Source organism: Ahaetulla prasina, chromosome 12 (assembly GCF_028640845.1).
Source record: "Ahaetulla prasina isolate Xishuangbanna chromosome 12, ASM2864084v1, whole genome shotgun sequence".
NCBI classification, from domain to species: Eukaryota; Metazoa; Chordata; class Lepidosauria; order Squamata; family Colubridae; genus Ahaetulla; species Ahaetulla prasina.
The window spans coordinates 28,776,824-28,804,809 of NC_080550.1; the positions used below are offsets into that span (position 1 = coordinate 28,776,824).

The 27,986-nt window shown below is 43.1% G+C and overlaps 1 protein-coding gene across 6 annotated transcripts; it reads right to left on the reverse strand.

The window, feature by feature from the left end:
• Positions 1-93: 93 nt before the first annotated feature.
• MLKL (mixed lineage kinase domain like pseudokinase) lies at positions 94-27,972 on the reverse strand. 6 transcript variants are annotated; one of them, XR_009151957.1, is made up of 11 exons: positions 27,859-27,972; positions 26,232-26,684; positions 24,043-24,208; positions 15,755-15,852; positions 14,843-14,978; positions 13,344-13,428; positions 5,609-5,760; positions 4,414-4,463; positions 2,267-2,407; positions 1,176-1,492; positions 94-226 (listed from the first exon to the last, which is right to left on the reverse strand). XR_009151957.1 is itself a non-coding variant. In XM_058155522.1 (10 exons), the coding sequence occupies exons 2-10, from the start codon at positions 26,680-26,682 to the stop codon at positions 1,434-1,436; spliced, it is 1,338 nt and encodes a 445-aa protein (XP_058011505.1). In that variant the 5' UTR covers positions 26,683-26,684; positions 27,859-27,972; the 3' UTR covers positions 242-1,433. The 6 variants fall into 6 exon arrangements, 4 of the variants coding, with proteins under 4 accessions (XP_058011508.1, XP_058011507.1, XP_058011505.1 ...); XR_009151958.1 differs by lacking the exon at positions 94-226 and adding an exon at positions 242-1,066; XM_058155522.1 differs by lacking the exon at positions 94-226 and having other exon boundaries at positions 242-1,492.
• Positions 27,973-27,986: the final 14 nt, after the last annotated feature.

A 27,986-nucleotide genomic window follows, 5' to 3' on the forward strand; every position in this document is an offset into this window, starting at 1 on the left:
GTGTTTGCACTTGAGCTCACCTGAGGCTGTAAGCTCTGGAAATGAGCCAGACAAGACTTGTGTTTTAGGTTTAAAAGGATTTAAAAGTGATTTAATTATTTGTATTGTGTCTGATTTTCTTCCTGCCTCACGGTTTCTTCTTTTATCTGGGGAGGGTGGGGTCTTCCTTCAGTCTTGTCCAGTAAAAGGTATTTGTCTTCTATAATGTCTTTCAAACACAGTCAATCTAAAGAGGCATAGAGATTAAAATTAATTAATTTAAAACTAATTAAAATTAAATTCTGGGTCCATTGTTTAAAAATGGTTCCTAAACTTGATGGCAATGAGAGTATCCCTGAAAAATAACAGAGTTGGATGGGACCTTTGAGGTCTTCTAGTCCAGCCCCCTGCTCAAGCAGGAGACCTTGCACTGTTTCAGACCAATGGCTGTCCAATCTCTTCTTAAAAACCGCCAATGATGGAGCACCCACAACTTCTGGAGGCAGATAGTTGTTCTATCAGGAAATTTCTCCTTTATTTCAGGTTGGATCTCTCTTAAGAACCTTCCATTTGTTACTTCTGATCCATCTTTTTTTGTGACTTCTTTTTTCTATAATTGTTAGTTCTTGTGTGAGCACACGCCTACACGCATTTTGAAGTTTTAACTTTGGTCGTATAAATTGAACTACAGATATAGAGGGGGGAGCGTGGCCAGGAAGACCTGCCCAGAAAGGAAAGCAATTGGCTATTGCTTTCCTGGAACGCAAAGGTGGGTGGGCGCAGCAGCATGGAATTGTCCAATGGGAGGCCAAGGTAGCCTTTTCTTAAACCAGCCTAGAACCAAGCCAGCATGTGTCCAGGACTGAGTGGTTTAAGGCTGTTGTGCAAATACAGATAGTCCTCAACTTACGATCACAATTGAGCCCAAAGTTTATGTTGCTAAGAGAGAAATTTATTAAGTGAGTTTTGCCCCATTTTAGGACCGACAAAATCTTCAAGGTCGTTTCCCTGGGAGAAGAATGCCAACCCGTAGAGTGACTGTTTCCAAAATATCTCTTTTAAACTTGATTGGACAATGAGAGAGACACTATGGGAAAGGGACCAAAGAGAGGAAAATTAACCAGCAGAAGTCTGGCGTGAACTCTCCACTCTGGCTTTACAAAACCGTAATTTACTTGACTTCTAGTAAGCTATACCTTTATCAACAAATGGAGTTAAGGATCGTTTTTATTCAGAAGCTCAAGTTGAGGCAGGTCTGACATTGGTCTTCAACATCGGGGGTGGGAGGGTTCTCTTTATTTGCTACCCCAAACCCCCACATTTTAGGGAACCAACAGAATGTTTCAGTAAGAGGCAAAGCTGGCTAGAGTTCAAACATCGGGCCAAGCCAAAGAATATTGAAATGTGGAAAAAAAGAGAGAAGCTTCAGATCTTCCACAATCACTGATTTTCACTCATGAAGTCAAGTTGCTACTGTTGGCATCCTGGTCAATGAGGAGCTGGTTCACAATAACTGCAAAGAAAAAGAAAAAAGTTTTCAAAAATCTTCCTACCTCAGTTTTGTAGCTCAGCTTTTGATACATAGGGGCATTTGTCTGGTTAATAAATGAGTATCAATTCCATCTTTGCTGGTGTCTTGGCTGCCATTCTGCTAATCTACGCATCGCAAGCTGACAGCCTGACATCAGTAACAGGGGGAAGGAGCAGTGGGGGAGGGGGTAGCAATAGCACTTAGACTTATATACTGCTTTACATTCAGAACCCAGATGAATCAAAAGCAAGCCATCCCGTCCCGTGGGAAGCACCAGCCGTCTCAAGGTTACACCAAAGGAATGCGGAGCCGTGAGCATGTGAAGACGGAATATTTCCCAAACAAACTGTTAATACTTAAATGGACATTGACTGATAACAAGGAGGTTGGCTGGGAACAATGGAAAGTTAACGGTATATTTTGCGCGTGAAAATCTCAGATCCAGCTTTGCCTCTTCTGTAACCCCTTTGGCTTTAGTAAAGTATACTTTTGGCTAATCATGGGCCAGGAGTCTTTCTTTCTAATTGACCAGGTTGGAACCGTGGACAGCTACCGAGATAAGGAAGTGTGAGCACGAAGTACTTATGTCTAGATTCATTGCTCCCCAAATGCCCCAATATTGGTGCACCGTTTACTGTTGTATTATATACAAAACTAGCTATAGGTTACGCATCAAACCATAGCTAAAAGCAAATTATGGCTTAGTGAAATGTGATACCCCAACCATGTATCCAAATGCCTACTGCTTTCTCATACCTTCAGTAGTTGGGCGCTTGGAAGGGTTATAACTCCGACACTGGTTGATGACTGTCTGTAAATAGGACGGACAGTCTTCTCCTAAAGGCTCCTGTACTTTTTGCTTATAAACCTTCTTATAGATTTCTTGAGAGTTGCAACCTAGAATCACAACCAGAGAGGTGGCAAGATTTCACATAGACATACATACATAAAGCTTTCCTCCAGAAATTGTGAGTGCTCCATCACTGGGGTTTTTCAAGAAATTTGTCTGAAGTGGTATACAGCAGGAGTCCCCAACCTTGGGTCCGTGGCCACTACCGGGCCACTTTTGGGATAACTATGACTTGGATGATTGAGAATCTCCAGGGACACAGAGGTCTTCCTGATTTTTATTTTTTATTGCTGCCTTCTGCCCCTTCTACCTGGATTTTTCGTATACATTTCCAAGACTCCAATAATGTCAGTAGATTTTACTGACTGCATTGCAGAGATCTGTATTTGTAAAGGCAAAAATAATCAGGGGGAATCCTTAAGCAAAGCCCGGCTGATCATCTGCGATCATCCCTCCTAGGGTGTGTTGAAAGAGGGATCTTTCCTGATTGCTGCAGAAAAGGGGCTTGACCTGCCCAAGAGCAGCAGATGTGGAACAGGGACAAGCGGGAAAGCAATGAATCATCCCAAACAATAGCCAGCTGGTCTTTGTCTCCTCAGATAAAAAGGAAGTTCTGGGAACCTTTGTGCAGATTCAGAAAATCCAACTTCCTCAACCTGGGAAGGAAGGTCCTTGACCCCAGGTTTCACTTCTACAGGCTCTTGATTCAAAACGCGTCTATTTTAGGCGCCTCCAACACAGCCATTCTGGGCTGCTCTGGAATCAGTGCTGTATCCCTGGACCTTTCTCCTGTGCTCCATCTCCAACTGCTGAGCTAAGACCACTGCAAGAGGAAGGGCCAGAGGGTTCTTGATCAGCATTGACCAGAGCTGTGGGCAATGGAGCAGTTCCCCGTATCTCATCCTGCCTGCAAGCCACTCGGCTTTCCTTCTTCCCTGCCAATGGGGAAGTAGGATATGGCATTCTTCCACTGATCAGCAGGAAGACAAATCTTGAGTACTGCTCAATGGTAAGGCAGCTTAAAAACCGCCAAAGCAGTGTTTCTCTAGGTGGGTAACTTTAAGATGGGTGGACTTCAACTCCCACATTTCAACTTTAAGATGGATGGACTTTATGCTTGGCTGGAGAATTCTGGGAACTGAAGTCCACCCATCTTAAAGTTGTCAAGGTTAAGAAACACTGCTCAGGGAAGTGCCACAAGAAACAGCCCCCATTTTAGAGAAGGATTGGGGGAGACATGATAGCTGTCTTCCAATATTTGTTATTCCAATAGCTGTCTTCCATCACTCTGCTAAACAACTAATTCCCACAACAGTCAAACTATTTACTAAGATGGTGTTACTATTCTTCTTCTCATGCTTCCTGTTACCTATCTCCTCCCTCTTATGACTATAACCATGTTGCTTGTACTTTTACGATTTATATTGTTCTGTTTGTTTCCTAGTATGATTTGATTGCTTATTAGTAACCTATGAATATCACTAAGTGTTCTACATTATGATTCTTGAATGTATTTTCCCCTCTTTTCTTTTTTTCTTTTATGCACCAAAGACAAATTGCTTGTCTGTCCAATCACGCTTGGCCAATAAAGAATTGTATTCCATTCCATTCCATTCTATTCTATTCTTATTCTATTCTTGAACGATTGTCGAAGAGGGGATGGACTTATTCTCTAAAACATCTGAAGGCAGGACCAGAAGGAACAGATGGAAGATCATTAAAGAGAGATCCAATCAAGAATTAAGGAGGAATTAATTAATTAATTAAACAATGGAACAGCTTGCCTCTCAAAGTTGGGTGCTCTATCACTGGAGGTTTTCAATAAAATATTGGAAAAAAAATTGTCCAGGATGACATAAAGACTCCCACCTTGCTCAGGGGACTGGACCAGAAGACCTCCAAAGTCCCTTCCATCCTTACGATTCTATGTTTTACACAACGGTTGTGGTACAAGATGAAACAGGAAGACCCTTGTCCCCTTCTGTTTTACCTGCAGCATCCTCCCCCCTAGAAGAGAACCCAGACCTTCCCCAGAGAAGACCCTAGCACTCACCTGTAAAGGGGAGCTTCCCAGTTGCGATCTCCCACAGCACAATCCCAAAGCTGAAAGAAAGGAATTCAGCAGCTGTCACACAAGAGGACCGAGAGCTGGCAGCTCCTTCCCTGCCATTATCAAGCCTGGCAGTGGTCCATCTGAGTGGGCCCTGACACTTTTGCCAGATTTGCACAATACCATTCAGCCTCCAACCAAACAAACCGCATCATGGCTTAGTCGATTCTACTGAAGGCTTTTAGGGCTTTCAGGTTTTACAAAGCTAGCTAACAGTGGCCTATTCAATAAACCATTATTAAGCAAACTGCTGATGTATGGTGTGGATGGAGCCACTGTGGGATTCATGGCCTATGGTCCCACCTTGAAGGATACCAAGGATGGGTCATAGCATTTTGCCCTTTTTTTACCCCTTTCCCTCCAGATGGGAGCCTTCAACCAGGGCAAAGTCAGTGCTAACTAGGGGTTTGGAAGTATTCAGCAGAATGCCTCCTGGGGTGTCCCCTCTCAAGGGAAGCCTGCCTCCCCTTCTCCCCAGGATCCGGTCTCCACATGGGCTACCAGACGTGACATAGCCACTCCTGCAGATTCATTTCTCAAGGAAAGCTGAGTTCACACATTCATTAGGCCTCAAAATGGCCTACTGTGTGAATCCAGGTACTGTGGCCACTAGTCCAAGGTTTATAATATGTCGTGCATACCCAGCTTTTGGAATTTAGTCAAGTCTTGGTTAAAGAAATTGAGTATGGCATCTGAACGCTGTCATTTTCATTGCTGCTTACTTCAGGGAATCTCCAGAAAGGGAACCGAGGGCGATCTGATGCCACTGAAATTACAGACATTCGGCCTCGCTTCTCAAAGGGGCCTCCGGAGAGACTTGCCCGAGCAGGGAGGGACATGTTGCCAGAGATTGTTGGCTCTCTGCAAAACACGCTTTAACCTTGATACCGAATTAACCTATTTTCTGTGCTCACATAGCACCATGAATTCTAAACAAACGGAAAGGGCTAAACTGTGTACAGGCAGGCATACACTGGCGATCCTAATCCAATTTAAAATGAATCAAGTTTAACATGACATAGCGATGCAGAATTCGGTCTGAAACTGACCCTGTTAAACCGAGGCCGTACTGAGCTCCAGAAAACGTTGTGTTGACCCCGCAGAATCCTTCATAGCTGTGAAGAGGCAGGATACATACCTGTATATTTCACTAGCCAAGTTGTACGGATGGTGTAAAGAGGCCAGGCCTTCTGGACAGATATAGGCTAAAGAAGAGACCTCCCTTGGGACTTTATCCTTGCTTTTCTGACTGATGGATGACTCTGTTTGGTCCAGTTTAAATCCTGACAACTGAATGGAATGGAGAGGAAGTGAGTTCTCTGAAGCCTGTTTGGAAATGCATCGGCAGTCAACGGAGTTACTAAGGCTTTATAAAGTGGTCCTAATCACATACACCACACCTGAAATACTGTGTCCGGTTTTGGTGACCACATTACAAAAAAGATGTTGAGACTTTGGAAAAAGTGCAAAGAAGGGAAACTAAGAAGATTAAAGGCCTGGAGACTAAAACATACGAAGGATGGTTGCAGGAACTTGATTTGGCTAGTCCAGAGAAAATAAGAACTGGGGGTGACATGATAGCTGTATTCCAGTATTTGAGGAGCTGCCACAAAGAGGAGGGCGTCAATTTATTCTCTAAAGCACTAGAAGGCAGGACAAGAAACAATGGATGGAGGGCTTCCAGTGATGTCACCGCTCCTGTAGGGTGCTCTAACAGGGCACTCCGCGTTAGAAGATCGTAAAAGTCAGTGAAACAGTATAAATCACTGTTCACTGACCTTAGCATACCCCTTGGGCATAAGGGGGTGTGCAGAGCTGTGGGGGAGTGGTAGATCTCTCCAGGGGGTTTGCTCTTAAGAGCGAATTTTTCTGGATTTAAGGTCCCATCAAACCTCATTATCTCCGACTTCAAACGTGCTCCTGTTTTTTCAGGGAAAAGGAGTAGGAGTCACTTCTGCTCAAAAGGACTTGTCAAATTGATTGATTTTCTAAGCAGACGGGAATTTCACAAGCGTTCGATCTTTGAAGTAGAAACAACACAACAAGTATACCGACTCTCCCTTTTGAAATTTGAAACTTCTCTTTGTCTCTGATTAATTGACTTTTAAAATGGCGTCTGAAAGTGAAAGTGAACTTTTTTAGTACAACAAAGTAGTGTTATTTGTGGATTGTTATAAACGGAGTTCTCTTATACTGAAAGGAGTAAAGGAAAGTTTTTAAGTTTAAATTCCTGATTCTTTTGAAGACAGAATGGCAGCTAAACCTTTAAAGTCTTCTGGAAGAAGGGGATCTGAACCAAATCTTGAGGATATATTGAAAGAACAATTAAAACTTTCTGAAGATAGGCAAAAAGAGATGATGGAGAATTTTAATGCAAAAATAAGAGAAGATATTTTGATGGCTGTTCAAGGTTTGAGTAAAAAAATTGAGGGATTGGAAGAAGAAATGCAACAGATCTCTCAGTCAAATAAGCACTTAGAAAACAAAATGCAAGGTGTTCAGAAAAAAGTGGATCAAAATGAAGATCAGGTTGTGATATTGCAATATAAACTTATGGAAGGAGCTCTTAGAATCCGTGGTATGCAAGAACAGAGAGGAGAGGACCTAAGAAAAATCATATCAGAAGCATTGGCTGAATTTATTGAAGTGGAACCCCAAGAGGTAGCTTATCAAATTGATAAAATATATAGAGTTAATTCTTGGATCGCAAGACAGAGAAAGCTTCCTCGGGACATTGTGGTTTATTTTGTGAAAAGAACTATGAGAAATCAGATTCTGCAAGTTTCATATCAGACAACTTTGAAAATTGGAGAACAGGAGTTGAAGGTGTTGAAAGAGATTCCTTCAAGATGTTAAGAGACAGGAAGGAATTTGTTTTTTTTACACAAGAACTTAAAAAACATCAGATTCAATTCAGATGGGAGGTGCCAGTTGGACTGACAGTATTCTATCAAGGAAGGAGATATAGAATTGACACTGTTTTAAAGGCAAAGGATTTTCTTTCTACAGTTTTGAAAGTTGAAATAGAAGTGATAGAAAAACTTCAAGAGACTCAAGAAGGCGTGGTGATCCAAGAGTCTTTATTGCTGCCAGTATTAGAGGAACCACAAGAGCAAAGGGTGACAAGAGGAGCCCTTAAGCGTAAAGAAGAGCAACAGTCTCAAAGTAAAAGTCAAGATCCCAGTATGGAAGCTGTGGGAGGAGCTAGACGGAAGATACCGGAGGAGGATCTTCCGTTGTCTGCTTCAAAGCTTCAGGAGGCCAGTAATGGCAAATAGAATTTTGTCATGGAATGTTAATGGTTTGAATTCAGCTCAGAAAAGAAGGAAAATATTTCACTACTTGAAACAATTAAAAATGATGTGATTTGTTTGCAAGACACATATAAAATTATCAGACCAAAAATATTTAATTAATTCAAAATTGGTAAACATTTTGTTGCATCAGCTTTGGAAAAGAAGCATGGAATTGTTGTATATATCAGGAAGGATATACCAGCTAAGTTAATTGAGGCAGATATTCAAGGAAGATTTATTGCTATTGAACTGGTGATAGATGCAAAAGACTTTGCTTGATAGGTATTTATGCACCTAATCAGCAACAAGAAAAGTTTTATAAAATGTTACATGAGAGGTTGACCTCTGGGATTATAGTTCGTTTATTTTATTAGGAGACTGGAATGGAGTAATTGATACAAGAAGGATAAGAGAACCTCTCCAAGAAGATACCTATACATGCAAAATTACCAAAATCCTTTTTGAAATGATGGAAGACTTTGAGTTTAGAGATATATGGAGGTTACGGAATCCAGATGAGAGAGATTTTACTTTTTTCTGATAGGCATCAATCTTTTCACGTATTGATTTATTTTAATTTCTAATGACTTGCTTTCTAGGGTGAAGAAAATGAAGATATTTCGAGGTGTTTAACTGACCATAGCCCAGTATGGATGGAATTATTACAAGGGAAAAAGGTGGTAGAACATGGAGGTTGAATGAAAATCTGTTTAGATATGAGGATAATGTAAATCATTGTAAGAAACAGATGAAGAATTTTTGATTTTAATATGTACAAGGGACACCTATAGGAACTGTGTGGGAGGCGAGTAAAGCTTTTATTAGAGGATATTGATATTTGGACAATAGGCAGAGGAATAATAAACAAAGGCAGCGAGGTATTTGGAAGAAGAAATTCAAAGAACAACAGTTATTAATTCAAAACCCACAAGATCACAAACTTAAAGAGGCTATAAAATATTACAGAGTCAATTTAATATGTTAATGGCAGACCAGGTGGCAACGAATATACAATATGCTAAACATAATACCTTTTGTAATGCAAATAAACCTGGGAGATGGTTGGCATATAATTTAAGGAAAAACAGAAAGCACGGTCATACAAAAATAGAATATAAAGGTAAAGAGATATATCAACAGGATAAAATTAAAAGGCATTCTCAGAATTTTATACTACTCTATATGCAAAAGATAAAATATTGAATAGGGACATTTATGATTATTTGAAAGATTATAAGGTTAATATTCTAACATTAGAACAGAGGAGGAGCTGAATCGCCGATAGCTACTGGAGAAATAGTGGAGGCAATTAAACAATTAAAATGGGAAAACCCTGGTACAGATGGTCTTACAGCAACTTATTATAAAAACACAGGATGAAATATTAGGCCCACTTAAAGAATTATTTAATCAGATACAATTAGGAGGGAATACCGTCATGGAAAACATCTTTTATTTCACTGATACCAAAGAGGAGCAAGATTGCTCTAAACCTGGTAACTACAGGCCGATTTCACTTTTAAATAATGATTATAAGATTTTGTTAAAATAATAGCAAATAGATTAATGTTAGTTTTACAACAAAGAATTCATACTGATCAATCTGGTTTTATAAAAGGGAGGCAGATGAGGAATAATGTTAGACAGATTATTAATATATTGGAATATTTGGAAAAGAAGAATACTTCAGCAGCACTTATTTTTTTGGATGCAGAGAAAGCCTTTGATCGATTGCATTGGGATTTTTTATTTAAATTAATAGAGAAAATGCAATTTGGAGATTGTTTTGTTAGAATAATTAAAGCGATTTATGGAGAGCAAACAGATTATAATAAATGGTAGTTTGACAGAAGTTATTAAGATTAAAAAGGAACGAGACAGGGATGTCCTTTATCACCATTATTGTTTGTTTTGACTCTGGAACCATTATTAGATAAAATACGAGAATTAATGAAAATAGAGGAATTAAGATTAGACAATATGAGTACAAAGTTAGAGCTTTTGCAGATGATGTAGTGGTTACTTTAACAAATCCTATAAATTCAAGTAGATTTTTGTTGGAAACAATTGATAAATATGGAAAGGTATCAGGATTTAAAATAAATCAGAATAAAACAAAAGTGATAATCAAAATATGTCTATACAACAGAAACAAAAACTAGAGGAAATAACAGGATTTGAGGTGGTAAAAAGGTTAAATACTTAGGGTTTATATTAGTTCATCGAACAAGAAACTTTATAAGAATAATTATGACTTGCTATGGCAAAAGTTCAGAATGATATGAGTGTCTGGAAAAATTGCAGTTATCGCTATTGGGAGGATTGCGGCTATTAAAATGAATGTGTTACCTAGATTTTGTTTCTGTTCCAGATGATACCAATAATTAAGAAAAATAAAAATTTGGAGGATTGGCAGATTGGGATTAATAAATTTATATGGCAAGGTAAAAAGGCGAGGGTTAAAATGAAAATAATTCAGAACTCACGGGAAAGAGGTGGCTTAAAAAAAACTATATTATGAAGCAGTAGCCCTTTCAATAATAAGTGACTGGTTTAATTTAACGGAGGAAAGAATTTTGAACATAGAAGGTTATGACTTGTTATATGGATGGCATGCGTATTTGTTTTATGAAAAAAAAGTGGATAGGGCTTTTAAGAATCATGTGTTGAGAAGTGCTCTTTTGCGGGTCTGGGGGAAAAATATTCTTATAAATTAGACTATAAGATTCCTATATGGGCGAGCCCCAGACATGCAATAGAGAATATAAATATAGAACAGAAACAGGAAATGATTACTTATAAAGAACTTTTGTATGCTGAAGGAGGTAGATTGCAATTAAAATCATTACAGGTATTAAATGAAGAAGGGAGGAATTATACTTGGTTTCAATATGGGCAACTAAGTGCTAGATGGAAAGAAGATCAAAAAATTGGTATAATGCAAAGGGAGGAACATTTAATAAAGCAAATTAGAAATCAGACCCAGGAGCATATAAAGAGATTGTATAATGTGTTGCTTGAAATAGATTCGGAAAAGGATTTGGTAAAGGACTGTATGATAAAATGGGCACAGAATATTCAGGAACCAATAATGTTGGAAACATGGGAGAAAATCTGGGTTAGAAATGTTAAGTTTACACAAGCACAGAATTTAAGGGAAAATTTTTATAAGATGTTTTATAGATGGCACTTAGATCCCAAAAAATTATCATGTATGTATCCTGATATCCAAGCGAAATGTTGGAGGTGTGATTGTGATGACGCTACATATTTTCATATTTGGTGGACTTGCAAGAAAATTAAGGCCTTTTGGATAAGAATTTGGTGGATTATTCAAAATGTACTGAAGAAGATAAAGTTCCTGCCGCAATTTTTCCTTTTGGGAATTATAACGGATTGTACAGGGATTGAGACTAAATTGATTCTGAATTTAATAACAGCAGCAAGACTGTTGATTGGACAATACTGGAAGAAAGAAGAGATACCTACAATAGAAGAATGGATATTGAAAGTCACTAATTTGGCTGAGATGGCTAAAATCTCAGCTTTTTTGAAAGACAATACGCAGGAAAGATATTTAATTGAATGGAAAAAATGGATTGATTATTTACAAAACAGATATCAGATTAAGAAATATCAGACTGCCTTTGAATAATTAGAAAGTATTATTTTATGTAATGGGGGGAGTTGGGAGATGAAAAGGTTTGAATGAGGTTAATTGGATTAGAAGGGAAAATTTTACTCTATGTTTGGTTTATGTATAACAATACCTTGTGATTGACCCGGGAAGCGTGGGGGGGAGGGAGGGGGGAAGGGGGTTTTGTGGGGGGGAGGGGGGGAAGGGGGAAAATGTTTTTGTTTCTTAAAACTTTTTCAATTAAAAAGAAAAAAGAAACAATGGATGGAAACTAAACAAGGAGAGAAGCAACCTGGAACTAAGGAGAAACTTCCTAACAATAAGTACAATTAACCAGTGGAACAGCTGGCCTTCAGAAGTTGTGGGCAGTCCAACACTGGATGTTTTTAAGAAGAGACTGGATAGCCACTTGTCTGAAATGGTGCAGGGTCTCCTGCTTGAACAGGGGGCTGGACTAGAAGACCCCCCAAGGTCCCTTCCAGCACTATTCTGATTGAGTTGTATTAATAGGGAGTCACTGTAATTCTGGCTGTCACCCCCAGATCATCTTCCAAAATGGATCTCAAAATGGATCTCAAATGGACAGCTAACATCAAAAACATCATTAAAAAAGGACAACAAAGAATGTTCTTTCTGCGCCAACTCAGTAAGCTCAAACTGCCCAAGGAGCTGCTGATCCAATTCTACAGAGGAATTATTGAGTCTGTCATTGGCACCTCTATAACTGTCTGGTTCGGTTCTGCAACCCAACAAGAAAAACACAGACTTCAGAGGATAGTTAGAACTGCAGAAAAAACAATTGCTACCAACCTGCCTTCCATTGAGGACCTGTATACTACACGAATCAAGAAGAGGGCCGTGAAAATATTTGCAGATCCCTCGCATAAACTGTTTCAACTCCTACCCTCAAAACGACGCTATAGAGCACTGCACACCAGAACAACTAGACACAAGAACAGTTTTTCCCCGAAGGCCATCACTCTGCTAAACAAATAATTCCCTCAACACTGTCAGACTATTTACTGAATCTGCACTACTATTAATCGTTTCATAGTTCCCATCACCAATCTCTTTCCACTTATGACTGTATGACTATAACTTGTTGCTGGCAATCCTTATGATTTATATTGCTATATTGATCATCAATTGTGTTGTAAATGTTGTACCTTGATGAACGTATCTTTTCTTTTATGTACACTGAGAGCATATGCACCAAGACAAATTCCTTGTGTGTCCAATCACACCTGGCCAATAAAATTCTATTCTATTCTGTTCTATTCAAAATCATCCCCCATTGTTATACCTCCCCACAATACTACAACGAGGGCTTATATCACCCCAGGGATGGCTGGATAATGATAGGAAGATATTGACTCCCTCAAACACAACACAATTTCCTCAGGACAGTTTGCATAGGCTTTACGCCCTTTTCTCCAACATGATCTCACTGAAGCGAAATAAAAAGCCCACTTTTACAGTTCTGTAACAATCAGACTTTTAGGGTCACTGTCTTTAAACCAGAGAGCAGAGGTACACGTAATTCTCGACTTATGACCACAGTCAAGCCCAAAATTTCTATTGGGCTGTGAGACAGTTCTTAAGTGAGTTTTGTCCCATTTTATGAGCTTTCTTGCCAGAGCCGTTAAGTGAATCACCACAGTTGTTAAGTTTGGGAACACGGTTGTTAAGTGAATCTGGTTTCCCCATTGACTTTGCTTGTCAGAAGGGGAAAAGGGGAACAGATGACATAAATATAAACCAGTTGCCAAGCATCTGAATTTTGATCATATGACCATGGGGATGCTGCAATAGTCGTAAGTGTGAAAAATTAGCCTAAGTCCCTTTTTTCACTGCCACTGTAACTTCAAACAGTCATTAAGAAAACTGTCGTAACTGGAGCTCTACCTTTCTAGTATAGGAATGCTACATGCAGACCTCACCTTTACACAGTAGCCCTTGGCAACCAAGAATTTGGAACTGTTGATGCAACGATGCAGCTGGCACTTGTCTCCTGTCTGGTGCAACCTGCAGTCAACAAAAAGGAAGAGCTTCACCCAGTTCTTACGTACAGTTTATAGCACTAGTGCTTAGACTTATATAGTGCTTCACAGTGCTTTCCAGCCCTCTCTAAGCAACCTACAGAGTCAGCCTATTGCCCCCCAACAATCTGGGTCCTCATTTTACCCACCTCAGAAGGCTGAGTCAACCTTGAGGCTATTGAGATTTGAACTGCCAAATTGCAGGCAGCCAGCAGGCAGCAGAAGGAGCCTGCAGTACTGCATTCTAACCACTGCGCCACCACAGCTCTTTTCCAAATATGCACACCAGGCAGCCAAGCTCAGTCAATGAGTCCTTTGCTAGGACCTAAAGCTCATCACTCATGGGCCAGAATGTCTTGAAGACCACATGGGAAGGCTGGGACTAATATCCCTGGAAACATGAAGCTTGTAGGAACTGTGATGGTTAGAATGCAGTATTACAGGCTAATTCTGCCACTGCCAGCAGTTAGATTCTGATAGGCTCAAGGTTGACTCAGCCTCCTGTCCTTCCGAGGTTGGTAAAATGAGGACCCAGATTGTTGGGAGCAAGAGGCTGATTCTGGCCACCGCTTAGAGAGGGCTGTAAAGCATTGTGATGTGGTATATAAGTCTATTGTTATTGCTATTCTTTCCCACATTCTTTCCCACATAAAGTGGTATATAAGTCTAAGTGCTCCTGCTATTGCTATTCTTTCCCATATAAAGTGCTATATACCATATTTTTCAGACTATAAAATGCACTGGTGTATAAGACACACCATGATTTCGAAAAGGTAAGCAAGAAAAAAAAGTTTTTGCCCTCCCTGGCCCTCAGGAGCACTCTGCAGGCCTCCCAAACTCTCTGTGCATTCCGTTTTTCGCAAAACCCCCAAAATGGCTGTATTCAGTGTATAAGATGCACCAACATTTCCACCCTCTTTTGGCCAGGGAAGTGCGTCTTATACTCCAAAAAGTACGGAAAGTCGAAGTGCTATTGCTATTGTCAGGACAGGATGAGACAAGAACTGGTTGAGAACCAACCTTCAGGAGCACCTGCTCCTTCTCCCCTCCAGCCATACATACAGTGGTGGGATTCAGCCAGTTCGCACCTATTCGGGAGAACCGGTTGTTGGAAGAAATCTTATTTTGTTTTTTCCCACTTTACAGGGCTAATCCTGTAAGGAAAGCAACATTCTGGTGGTGTTTCTAGCCTAATCTTTATTGCCCTGCTTACAGAAACTGCCTCTCTGGTTAACCCTTATTACATTGTAACAGCTAAGGCGAAGCGCCCATCGACCTGAGTGATGTTGAGTTGGCCACACCCACATGGTCACATGACCACCAAGCCACGCCTAGCCAGCTGGTCATTAGGGCAGAGAACCAGTTGTTAAATTATTTAAATCCCACCACTGCATACATACCTGTACAGCCCAGCAGCTGCATCAGAAGCCATGTCGCAGCGAATCTTCCAGGGCAGGTCCGGTTCTTTTCTCAACACTTCCCTCAGGGTGCCTTTTTCGCAATACTCGGTAACTATGGAGAACTGGGGGATCGTCCCTGAAGGAACAAAGATCCTCCATAAGTGGATGCTACTCCTGAGTGTCTGCCCTGTTAGCTCACCTGACCAGGATGCTCCATTCCTCAATCCCAATCCAGAACAGCAAAGGGAACCCACCTACCCCACCCCCTGCTCTGCTTAGCTCCTGTTCATTGAATGAAAGGCAGAAATCAGCTACACTGGCTGGGGAATTCTGGGAGATGAAGTCCAGCCATCGTCAAGTTGCCAACTTTGAGAAACAGTGAGTTAGGATGAAATACAGAAAACTTGCTGATATGCAACAGCAGTTTATGCACAAAAAACAATCTGTGGCTGTGAATGTCAAAAATTTAAATAATTTCGTAATTTATTTTAAATAATTAAATAGAATTGTTAAATTGTCCTGCGACGAGTTGTCCCACGGTGAGTTGGCCGTGGTGAGTTGGCCTGCAGCAAGTTGTCCCATTCTGTCCCCCCCATTCATCTGATCAAAATTTGGCACTTGGCAAACAGCATGAATTTATATGGTTGCAGTATCCCAGGGTCACCATTTGCAACTGAAGGCACATGGTAACACGAATCAATCTAACCTTTGCTATTTGCTTCTGTTCAGAATTGCTTTTGCTATTTTACTTCTGTTGGGGCTTAATCCTGTTAAGAATTGTAACCTTTGCTACTAGTCTAACTCCTGCTGTCTCACTTCTGTGTTCATAGATTGTAGTCATAAGTTGAGGACGACCTGAATTCATCACCGTGAGCCTCTTCTCCAAATCCCAAACCAGCCCAAAGATCTTACCACTTTCATCAATGCAGATGCCGTACAAGCGCACAATGTATGAGGACTCCAGCCTCTTCAGGGTCCGGATCTCCTCCTCGAAGATCTGTCTCACCTTCCTGTGAGAGACCGAACAGGGTCAGTCGTGGGCAGGAGCTGACGGCCTCGCCCTCAAATCCCATCCAGGCAGAGGAAAGGATTTGCAATGAGAAGGTAGAGACACATTTTAAATTCAGAGCTGAAGCAGAATCCCGCCCCATATTTTGGATAGTCCAAATCCTCCCCTCTTACTGGGAATCGACTTCAGGTGGCAACTGACCTTGACTGACCTGAGCAGGTAAGTCCTTGGATGGGAGACCACTCAGAAACCAAGAGGACTTTCTTCTAGCCCAAAAAGGCAGAGGCATCCCAGAAAAAAAGGCAAAAGTGACAGCCAGCCACTTGCTGCCAAGAAAATGCCCATATGGATGCATCACATGTGTGAAATGAGGAGGGGCACCATGGGAGTGTGTGACCTGGGGTGTCCCTCACCTCCTGGAAAAGCCTCCCCCCAGAATCCCTCTGGCATCTACACTGGCGTCATCCCAGAGAGCCATGACAGGAGAACCTTCTCAGAGATCACGGGGTCAGCCCCACCAGCAAGGCCACCTCAGGAAACCAACTTAAGGGCGGGGTGGGGGGAGGAGAGGCGGGACTAGAACTAGAACTTCATTGAAATTGGCCATAGTCACATCATCCTGCAGCTCTATTTATATTTTTCCTCCTTTCCCCCTTTCTTGCATTAAAGCAGCATTTAAAGCAGCATTTAAAGCAGCCCCCTCAAGATGGCGCCGATGAAGGCTGCCTCGGTGAAATGCTCTCTAATTGTTTCTTTATTTCTAATTGTTCTCTGTGATTCACTACGGATTTCCTACTCACGAGACCATCTGCTAAAAGTTAAGGAACATTTCTTTAAGGAGCAGCTTTCTTTGATCTCACCCCCACCTGTCTTTACAAACACGGAGGAGATTCTAATACAGGAGGAGGCAATTCCCACGGAGCCATGGATTACCAAAAAAAACAAACAACGAAAGCGACAGAAGAGAGGTAAACGAGCTGGGATCTTAAACAGATTAAGAAGTCACATTAAAACTCCTCTGACTTCAATTTTCCTAACAAATATACGCTCACTTGTAAATAAGATGGATGAAATACTCCTCTTAAACAAATACTATTCTGATTTTCGCAATTCAGCGGTCCTATGCTTCTCTGAAACCTGGTTAAATGAATCAATTGAAAATTGCAGCCTGAACATTCCAGGGTTTCAGATTGAACGATCAGACAGGGTTCCAGAAACATCTGGTAAAAAGAAAGGAGGGGGCTTATGCCTATATATTAATAGAAACTGGTGTCAAGATTTTAATATAATTTACAAATTCTGTGACAACAATTTAGAGACTCTAATTATCAACTGCAAACCTTACTATTCGCCTCGTGAATTTTCCTCATTTCTTCTAATTGCTGTTTATGTCCCACCACAAGCCTGTGTAAACAAGGCATTACGAACTCTAGCTGACCAAATCATGGAGGCTGAAGCCAAACACCCTGATTCACTGGCCATTCTTTTGGGAGATCTAAACAAGGCAAACTTAAGGAAAGAGCTACCAAAATACTTTCAGCATGTCAGTTGTCCCACTAGAGGCAAGAATACTTTAGACCATTGCTACACAACACTGAAAGATGCTTATCGGTCTTTACCATGTGCAGCTGTAGGACACTCTGATCATTGCATGATTCACCTTGTACCTGCTTACAGGCAAAGACTTAAAGCTACAAAACCAATAATTAAATCAGTGAAGACCTGGACGGAGGAATCAAAATTAAAGCTACAGGCATGTTTTGACTGCACTGATTGGAATATTTTAAAGATACCTCTGCAGACCTGGATGAACTCACAGATACTGTAACATCATATGTCAGCTTCTGTGAAGACCTATGTGTACCTACAAGGAACTTGCGAATACACAGTAATAACAAACCTTGGTTTACACCTAAACTTAAGCAGCTACGACATTCCAAAGAGGAAGCCTACAGAAAAGGTGATAAAATGCTGTACAATCAGGCCAGAAATGCACTAACAAGGGAGATCAGAGCAGCAAAAAGAAGCTACTCTGAAAAGCTAAAGAATCAATTTTCAGCAAATGAACCAGCAAACATGTGGAAAACTCTTAAAATATCACCGGCTATGGCAAACCTCCTTCCCAGGCTGAAGGTAATCAACAACTGGCAGATGACCTGAATGAGTTTTACTGCAGGTTTGAAAGGAAACTACAGCCACCTATCTCCACAACCCCCATCTCAGACACACCAACAACAGCCAAGCCTCCTACAACTGACCCCATTTCATTGGGTTCACACCCCTAGTGATCACAGAAAAGGAAGTGCAGGACCTATTTCACAGACAAAAGCCAGGAAAAGCTCCAGGCCCAGACAAGATAACTCCTTCTTGCTTAAAAGTCTGTGCTGACCAATTGGCCCCCATCTTCACCCATATTTTCAATAAATCACTAGAGATGTGTTATGTTCCTTCTGCTTCAAACGCCTACCATCATCCCAGTGCCAAGAAGCCCACCATCAAGGAACTGAATGACTACAGACCAGTTGCTCTAACATCTGTAGTCATGAAAACCTTTGAAAGGCTAGTGCTTTCCTACCTGAAAACCATCACGGATCCGCTGTTAGACCCTTGCAATTTGCATATCGAGCAAATAGACCAACAGATGATGCTGTTAATATGGCTCTGCACTACATCCTACAACATCTTGAGTCTCCAAAGACCTATGCAAGGGTCCTTTTTGTAGACTTTAGTTCAGCATTCAATACCATCATTCCAGACATTCTTCTAACTAAGCTAAACCAGCTACAGGTACCGGAACAGACTTGTAAGTGGATCACAAGCTTCCTAACAAACAGGAAGCAGCAGGTGAAGCGAAGCAAGATCACATCAAATACCTGTACAATTAGCACAGGGGCCCCCCAAGGCTGTGTGCTCTCCCCACTTCTCTTCTCTCTGTATACCAATGACTGCATCTCCAATGATCCATCTGTTAAGCTACTGAAGTTCGCAGATGACACAACAGTGATCGGTCTCATTTGAGACAATGATGAATCCGCATATAGACGAGAGGTCGAACGACTAGCCTTGTGGTGCAACCAAAACTCTAGGTCTGAGGGAGGGGGTGAGGGGCACGTTCCAGAGGTGGAAGTTGGCTCCATCTGTACGGTAAGTGGGAGGGGCAGATATGGCGGAAGCAAGGGGCCGTATCGTTCGTTGGGAGCACGTGTTCGCTGTTTAAAAGCAATCACATGCTCCGGCCCCCCAGTCTTTCCCCGTTCCCCGGAAGGTCAGGATCCTCAGAGCCCGGGCCTCCGGTTGATGTTGTGTAATGCCCGGTCCGTGGTTAACAAGGCCCCCCTGATTTGTGATCTTATTCAGTTGGAGTCCACGGACTTTATGGGCATTACGGAGACCTGGTTAGAAGGGGTGCCCTAGTTGAACTGTGCCCGCCAGGTTTCTGAGCATTCCATCAACCGAGGGCCCAGGGTAGGGGTGGAGGGGTGGCGGTTGTAATGAAAGAGGGTCTGAGCCGAGAGACCACTGTTCCTCAGATAGCCGGCTGTGAATCCTTCTTGTGAAGTGGGGCCATAAGAATCAGATGGGTTTGTTGATCACGTACCTGCCTCCTTGCTACGTGACTACAGCCCTGCCTGAGCTACTGGAGGTGCTTGCCGGGGTGGCTGTTGAGATCCCCAGACTTTTGGTCATGGGTGATTTCAACCTGCCATCGGCCGGCTTGTCATCAACAGTGGTTCAGGAGTTCCAGGCTTCCATGACGGCCTTGGACCTGATTCAAGTAACGCACTCACGGGGATCCGCGCTGGACCTGATTTATATCTCTGGACAGTGGTTTAATGATCTGGTAGTAAGAGATTTAGTGATGATACCGTGTCATGGTCAGATCATTTTCTCCGCCTAGACTTTCAGACCGCCACTCACCACTGCAGGGAGACGGAACCACGTTGGTTCCGCCCCAGGCGCCTGATGGACCCTGAGAGGTTCCAGACGGAGCTTGGGCTGCCCCTGAGGATCTTACCCATGGCACGACTGAAGAACCAGTGGCGGCCTGGGAACAGGCGCTGGGGCTTTGGACCGTGTCGGCCTTTTGCCTCTGACCCGCGCAGATCTCAATTAGCTCCTTGGTTCTCTGAGGAGCTGAGAGAGATGAAACGCCGGAGAAGACGCCTAGAGAGCCCTGGAGGTCCAGCCGCCCGGTTGATCGGACACTAGTTAGGTCTTTTCAAAGACCTACCTAGTGGCACTGAGGGTGGCGAGGCGCACGCCCTCCTCATTGCGCCGGCAGATAACCGCCCGCCGCCGCCTGGGTGACCCGCCTCCTTCACCAGGGGACGGGATGACCTGCAGGGACATGCCGAGGAGTTTAGTGGTTATCTATACGATAAAATCGCTCAGCTTCGGGATAGCTTGGACCAAGATTGGCGATCCGGATGAGATGACTGAGGCTCGCCTTGTTGATGTTGTTTGGGATGAGTTTGATTCTGTGGCTCCCGAGGACATGGACAGGTTGCTGGGGAGGCTGCATGCCACTACATGTTTACTGGACCTGCCCTCCTGGCTGGTGCTGGCCACTCAGGATGTGACACGAGGCTGGCTGGTATTATAAATGCTTTTGATGGAGGGGTCTTTCCGCCACCTTGAAAGAGGCGGTGGTGAGACCCTCCTCAAGAAGCCTTCCTGGACCCAGCTATTTTGGGTAATTATCGTCAGTCTCCAACCTTCGCCAGGCGAAGGTTGTAGAGAGTGGTGGCACGGCAGTTCCTCAGTACCTGGAGGAAGCTGTCTATCTAGACCTGCTCCAGTCCGGCTTCCGCCCGGTATAGCACGGAGACAGCTTTGGTCACAGGATGACCTCTGGAGGGCCAGGGATAGGGGTTGCTCCTCTGCCCTGGTCCTGTTGGATCTCTCATCGGCTTTTGATACCATCGACCATGGTATCCTGCGCCCGGTTGGAGGGGTTGGGAGTGGAGGCACCGCTTATCGGTGGTTCTCCTCTACCTCTCCGACCGTCGCAGACGGTGTTGACAGGGGGCAGAGATCGCCGCAAGGCGCCTCACTTGTGGGTGCCGCAGGGTCGATTCTCTCGCCTCCTGTTCAACATCTACATGAAGCCGCTACGAGGTCATCAGTGGCTTTGGGGTGAGTTATCATCTGTACGCTGATGATACTCAGCTGTACTTTTCCACCCCAGGCCACCCCAGCGAAGCTGTCGAAGTGCTGTCCCGTTGTTTGGAGGCCGTACGGGTCTGGATGGGGAGAAACAGACTCAGACTCAATCCATCCAAGACGGAGTGGCTGTGGATGCCGGCATCCCGGTACAGTCAGCTGCAACCGCGGCTGACTGTTGGGGGCGAGTCACTGGCCCCAACGGAAAGAGTGCGCACCTTGGGCGTCCTCCTGGATGAACGGCTGTCGTTTGAAGACCACTTGACGGCCGTCTCCAGGAGAGCTTTTTACCAGGTTCGCCTGGTCCGCCAGTTGCGCCCCTTTCTTGACCGGGATGCCTTATGCACGGTCACTCATGCTCTCGTCACTTCTCGACTGGATTATTGCAATGCTCTCTACATGGGGCTACCCCTGAAGTGTACCCAGAGACTTCAGTTAGTCCAGAATGCAGCTGCGCGGTTGATTGAGGGAGCACCACGTTGCTCCCGGGTAACACCACTCCTGCGCAGTCTGCACTGGCTACCTGTGGTCTTCCGGGTGCGCTTCAAGGTTTTGGTTACCACCTTCAAAGTGCTCCATGGCTTAGGGCCCGAGTACTTACGGGACCGCCTGCTATTTCCACATGCCTCCCACCGACCCGTACGCTCTCACAGAGAGGGTCTTCTCAGGGTGCCGTCCGCCAAGCAGTGTCGGCTGGTCCTTCTCTGTGGGAGCACCTACCCTCTGGAACGAACTTCCCCCCGGTTTACGCCAATTGCCTGACCTTCGGACCTTTCGCCGGGAACTGAAAACTTATTTATTTATACAAGCGGGACTGGCCTGATTTTTAAATTCTAAATTTTAAATTTTAAATTTTTAATGGTAATTTTACTGGGTATTTTATATGGTCAATTGGACGGTTTTAATTTCGGCCTTTTATTGAATAAGTTTTTTAATTGTTATTTTAATATGTATATTAACTGTTTTAAATGAAGGCTGTACACCGCCCTGAGTCCTTCGGGAGAAGGGCGGTATAAAAGTTTAATTAATAAATAAATAAATAATAAATAAAAAAACAATCTGGAACTGAACACACTCAAAACTGTAGAAATGGTGGTAGACTTTAGGAGAAACCCTTCCATACTTCCACCTCTCACTAGACTAGACAACACAGTATCAACAGTAGAAACCTTCAAATTTCTAGGTTCTATCATATTGCAAGATCTAAAATGGACAGCTAACATCAAAAACATCATCAAAAAAGGACAACAAAGAATGTTCTTTCTGCGCCAACTCAGTAAGCTCAAACTGCCCAAGGAGCTGCTGATTCAGTTCTACAGAGGAATTATTGAGTCTGTCATTTGCACCTCTATAACTGTCTGGTTCGGTTCTGCAACCCAACAAGAAAAACACAGACTTCAGAGGATAATTAGAACTGCAGAAAAAATAATTGCTACCAACCTGCCTTCCATTGAGGACCTGTATACTGCACGAATCAAGAAGAGGGCCGTGAAAATATTTGCAGATCCCTCGCATCCTGGACATAAACTGTTTCAACTCCTACCCTCAAAACGACGCTATAGAGCACTGCACACCAGAACAACTAGACACAAGAACAGTTTTTCCCCGAAGGCCATCACTCTGCTAAACAAATAATTCCCTCAACACTGTCAGACTATTTACTGAATCTGCACTACTATTAATCTTCTCATAGTTTCCATCACCAATCTCTTTCCATTTATGACTGTATGACTATAACTTGTTGCTGGCAATCCTTATGATTTATATTGATATATTGACCATCAATTGTGTTGTAAATGTTGTACCTTGATGAACGTATCTTTTATTTTATGTACACTGAGAGTATATGCACCAAGACAAATTCCTTGTGTGTCCAATCACACTTGGCCAATAAAAAATTCTATTCTATTCTATTCTATTCTATTTAAGTGCCATACTCTAAATAAATTGTTCTCCATGGATGAAACTCCTAGGTTGGGGGGGGTCAAACTCAAGACTTGTGGGCCATATCCATCCCGCGATGTGGCTAGAACTGGCCTGAGAGGCTGCCCTGAAGACAGCAAAGGTCTGTCACTGGCCCCCAGAGCCTCAGGCCTGCCCAGGCCGGCCAGGCACTGATCTATAACTTGATGGCTGCCATCCATCCGGTCAGATCCTTACTGCCCTGGAGCTGGTGAGGAACCGCCCTGCTGCCTCTGCCCTGCCCACTGCGCACTCAGCGCCTCTTATGTGCACACGCAGGGAGCGGGTCCGAGGCAGCTCACCATGTTCTGGGCTGGATGGCTGCCCTCCAGCTATAGATCAGTGCCGCGCCTATCACCAGCACCTCCATGGGCTGTTCAATATTTTTTTTTTATTTACCTCCAAATAAAGAAGAAAAATAAAATAAAAAGGAAGGAAAAGGAGGACAAACATACAAACAAACATCAAGCACTGACAATAAAAAATGTGTATGAAAAAATAACAAATGACAAGTATTGCATTAGCACGAACATTAAATGTAAATTCAGTGAGAGTCATCACTGGAAGCTTTCAAGAAAGGACTGGACTGCCATCTGTCAGAAATGGTGTAGGGTCTCGTGCTTGGGCAGGGGGTTGGACTAGAAGACCTCCAAGATCCCTTCCAATTTTGTTAATCTGTTTAATATGTTACAATTGTCCTCCCTGGCTGAATGTTAAAAAACATATCCCTGCAGTTTTCTTGGCAAGGTTTTTCAAAAGTGGCTTGCCATTGCCTTCTTCCTAGGGTGGAGAGAAAGTGACTGGCCTAAGATCACCCTGCCAGCTTTGTGCCTAAGGCAGGACTCAGTTCCCCAGCCCGATGCCTTAACCACCTCAAATTGGCTGTTCACGAAGACCTCTTTCCCTGACTTCAATGGACAAAGAACAAAAGGGGAAAGTGGGAAGAGCAGTGATAAACCATGTGAAAAGTAGAAAGTGGATGTAGCAGCTGGAAGAAAAAGTCGTTTTAGCTTTTCGACTCGGACAGCAGGTTCTACCCGCCCCACAACCGCCCTTCTTCGCTCACTTTGTGTTGATGGTCAAAGGGTTTTTGAAGACTTTGATGGCCACCGGACTTTTGTAATATTCTCCTTTGTACAGGATGTGGTCTTTCATCTCCGACAGAAAGGTCACCTTGGTTAAAAACTGCTTGTTTATCTCTGTGATTTCTGTATGAGATTCTTCCTGCTGCCCTGGAAACAGGATTGAGTAGGGAGGAAAAAAAACAAGCAATGAGGCTAACATCTTGTACTTTTCAGTCACAAAAATAAAAAGAGCCCAAAGGAGGGAGGGACTTTCCAACAACATTTGAAGAGTGAGGCAAAAAAAAAAAAAAAAGAGGTGAAAACGCTGGTTGAGACAGGATGGCTGAATCTCAGTGTGTTTTTATGTGCATGGCAATATGCGCATCACATTATCCTGTTGTAAGCCACTCAGAGTCGCCTTGAACCGCGAGATGGGTGCCAAAAAAGTCTGAATAGTGGATGTGGCAGTACCTGGAGACAACAGAAAGAACTGGAGACGATAACAAAATACAAAGACCTGCAAATAGAAATAGAACGACTGTGGCAAAAGAAAGCAAAGGTAGCACCAATAGTAATAGCTGCCTGGGGTGCAATCCCAAAACAACTGGACCACATTTGAACACCATCGACACTGACAGAATCCCCATCAGTCAATTGCAAAAGGGTTTTGCTTAGAACGGCTGACATCCTGCGTCAACGCCTCTAACATCATCAAATATCCATATCAGACTATCCCAGGTCCCCGGGAAGGACTTTGCAGGTGGACAAAAATGCCAAATCCAGTCTGAACGCCTGGCTGCCTGTGCAACGAACCATAATAATAACACAAATGCACACATATCTATAAAAACTGGAAGGAAAAAGACAAGATCCAAAGGTGCTTTCTTTCAAAAGACAACCGGACTTGCTTGTTTTGTTTGAAGATGTTCTCGCTTCCTCAATAAGCTTCCTCAGTTCTGACATGAATTGTGGAGAATGGAAGGATTTATATTCCTTGCAGTCATCTGGTCGTTAGTGCTCTTTCTGAGAGTCATTGAGGCCACTTGGAGGTTTATCTGTGTCCGCAGAGTCACCTGAATCTTGTGGTCTGTGATTTTTTTTCTGGAAATCTGTTCATACCCCATACCATTCCAAGGGTGTTTATCCCAAATTGTATAGCTAAATGCCTGTAGAGATTCTCAGTCATCCAGGTCATGGCTATCCCAAAGGTGCTCTTTCAAAAGGCAACTGGACTTTATTTTTCCTTGAAGACCTTTCACTTCTCATCCAAGAAGCTTCTTCAGTGTTAACAACCAGAAGACTGCAAGGAATATAAATCCTTCCATTCCCTACCATTCAGTCAGACCTGAAGAAGCTTCTTGGACAAGAAGCTACATGTCTTCAAGCAAAACCAAGACAGTCCATTTGCCTTTTGAAAAAGAATCTTTGGGGCAACCATGATCTGGATGACTGAGAATCTCCATAGAAAATAAAAAGGCAAAACATAATTTTTCTACCAGGTATTATTTTTAAGATGTTTGGGAAATGGTGCAAAACACCTTCTCCATAGACAGGTTCCACCCATCCATCCATCCATGGTGCTAGATTGTTTTCTTAAAAAATGTCTTTCCTTTTCCTTTTCAGCTTTCGTAGCAGCATCTATAATGTCTGTTTGTGTACTTGGAAGCCGTTTGTCTAACGGTGGCAATATTCATGTTCTGACGATGACGGTCGAATACTGTCACGGATTTCAGGCATGGGGCACCTTGTCTCCTTGGTAGGCAATTGTGATGGACAGAGAGAAGCTGCCAGGCCTCAAAATATTTGGAAATGACGCTGCTGACCGTGGTAGTCATGATGCAACAGTCCGAATACAAAGGTTGGAAGTTCACAAAAAAAGGGGCCTTCTTCAACTTAATTCTGGGCCCAAAGAGCATACTTAGAGATGCAAAACACTTCCAGAAGAAGTGACAGCATAGGATGGCTTTCCCTGGTGAGAATCCCAGAGAGGAACCAAACTCCAGACTTCACACCCTGCATGAGTTAGCATCTTATCTCCCACTGAACGTACCTCCCCAAACCCAAGTTATAGCTGGGATGGTTTTACCTGCCTCTAATTGCTTAGAAACATCTGGAATTCATTAAAGAGAGAGAAAGAGATCCCCTGTTCCATTTCTCAAAGGAAGGACATTTCAACAAAACACAGCCCTACCTTTGGCCATCTCCTTCCAGCAAACTTTGTCTTCCGCCAGATCTTGGCAGCATTCTTTGCTTACCACGCACTTCTGAAAGCTTACTAGCATCTTCTGCTCCACCTGGAGCTGCAGCAAAAGTCCTTGGCCCATATCTCCAAAGCGCTCGTTCAGGTTTGCAAACTCTTCCAGCATCTCACCAGCCTTCATGAACCTCTCCAGCACGTTATGGTTTTTGTACTTCTCAAAGAGTTCCTGGGCTTCGAGCAAAAGGTCCAACATGTTCTGCAGCATCCATTTCAGACTGGAGGACAGTTTGCTGAGGGACTGAGCCTGGAGGAGCTCAATAGGTCTCAGGAGGATCTCCATGCGCTTGACAAGGCGCTCTTTCTGCTTCTTGCAGTACTTCACGTGCTGATATTGACCGTAGATGATTTTCGCAACGGCTAGAATGCGCTCCACGATGTCCATGGCTGCAAAGAAGGAACAATCCCGTGAACAAAGCATGACACAACTGGAATGGGTCCTTCATCTAACCCAGAAGATTTCAGTTACAGTAGACAACTTACGAAGGCCCACAAGTTGGCTTTTAAAGCCTGTCCCATTGCATTATTGGGAATCCTAATCAACAAACATGGGAATCGTAGTTCTACCATTCAGGGAGGAGGCGCTCAGGCCCTCCATGGAATTACAATTAGGAAGCTTCTTTGACAAGAGTAAGACATCCTCTCCATCACCAACATCTAGAGAAGCCAACCTGTGCTTGCAGTGCCCTGGCTGCATGGCCAGTTAGCTGCAGGCATTCTGAATGAGGTCCCGTTATTTCAGACACGGATTACCCTCGTTGCTTAACAGGGAATTGGGGTCTTCTTTGAAATCAGGTGCTACCACCCCAAAGCACATGTTGCCTACTAATACAAAATGATGTACACGCACACAATTGTATTATGGGGTCTTTAGGCTGCCCTTATTTAAGATAGAGTATCGGTCAGATTGATTAACCCTTAGATAGAAAACCATCTAAGACTGAAGAATCTAGGAGGCTTTACAGATTAACAGAGGGAAGGGACCTTGTAGGTTATCTAGTCTAACCCCCCACCCAAGCAGACCCTACATCATTTCTGACAGATGGCAGTCCAGTCTCTTCTTGAAATCCTCCATTGATGAAGCCCCACAACTTCTGAAGGAAATTTCTTTCCATGGGTTGATTGTTCTCACTTCAGGAAATTTCTCCTTATTTCCCGGTTGAATCTCAAGTTTCCATCCATTATTCCCAAAAGACATTCTGAAAGAAGCCCAAATCTCTTCCACATTAATGCCAAGAAAACTTCAGACATGAAGAAGAGACCAAGAACTGAAGTCAGTTTGAAGTAAAGCTTTCCTTGACATAGCCTGGGAAGCAGGGACTCATGTACCTTGAGGAGAGTGTCCTCCATTAAAAGTCTAATACAAGATGTGAGCAGATCCTTTCCACCTCTTCTCTGCTTTAATTCTCCTCACATTCAGTTCCTCCCCAACTGACATTGTCTGTAAGTTCAACCTGGCCGCAACAAGTTAAAACTGCGAGCTGCCTCCCTTGTGGGTCCCTTCAGTTCAGCCCCAGAAACAGCACCATCTCTCCTTCTCCCTCAACCTCCTGCAGCTTACCTCGTGTCTCTAAGATGTCTTCTCCTAGACTCTCGCTAGATTCAAAAACTTTCAGATCTTCAGCAAAACTGCAGTTCTGCTTTTCCAGATGTTGGCCCTACTTCCTGGCAAAGAGTGACGAAAGGGAT

Excerpts from the sequence above, each read along its gene's own strand:
- MLKL (XM_058155522.1), bottom strand. The coding sequence starts at position 26,682 with ATGGACATCGTGGAGCGCATTCTAGCCGTTGCGAAAATCATCTACGGT. Across the intron at positions 15,853-24,042 it reads CCTTTGACCATCAACACAAA|GAAGGTGAGACAGATCTTCG; the intron begins GTGAGCGAAGAA and ends GGTCTCTCACAG. Across the intron at positions 4,464-5,608 it reads TTGGCTAGTGAAATATACAG|CTTTGGGATTGTGCTGTGGG; the intron begins GTATGTATCCTG and ends CCTTTCTTTCAG.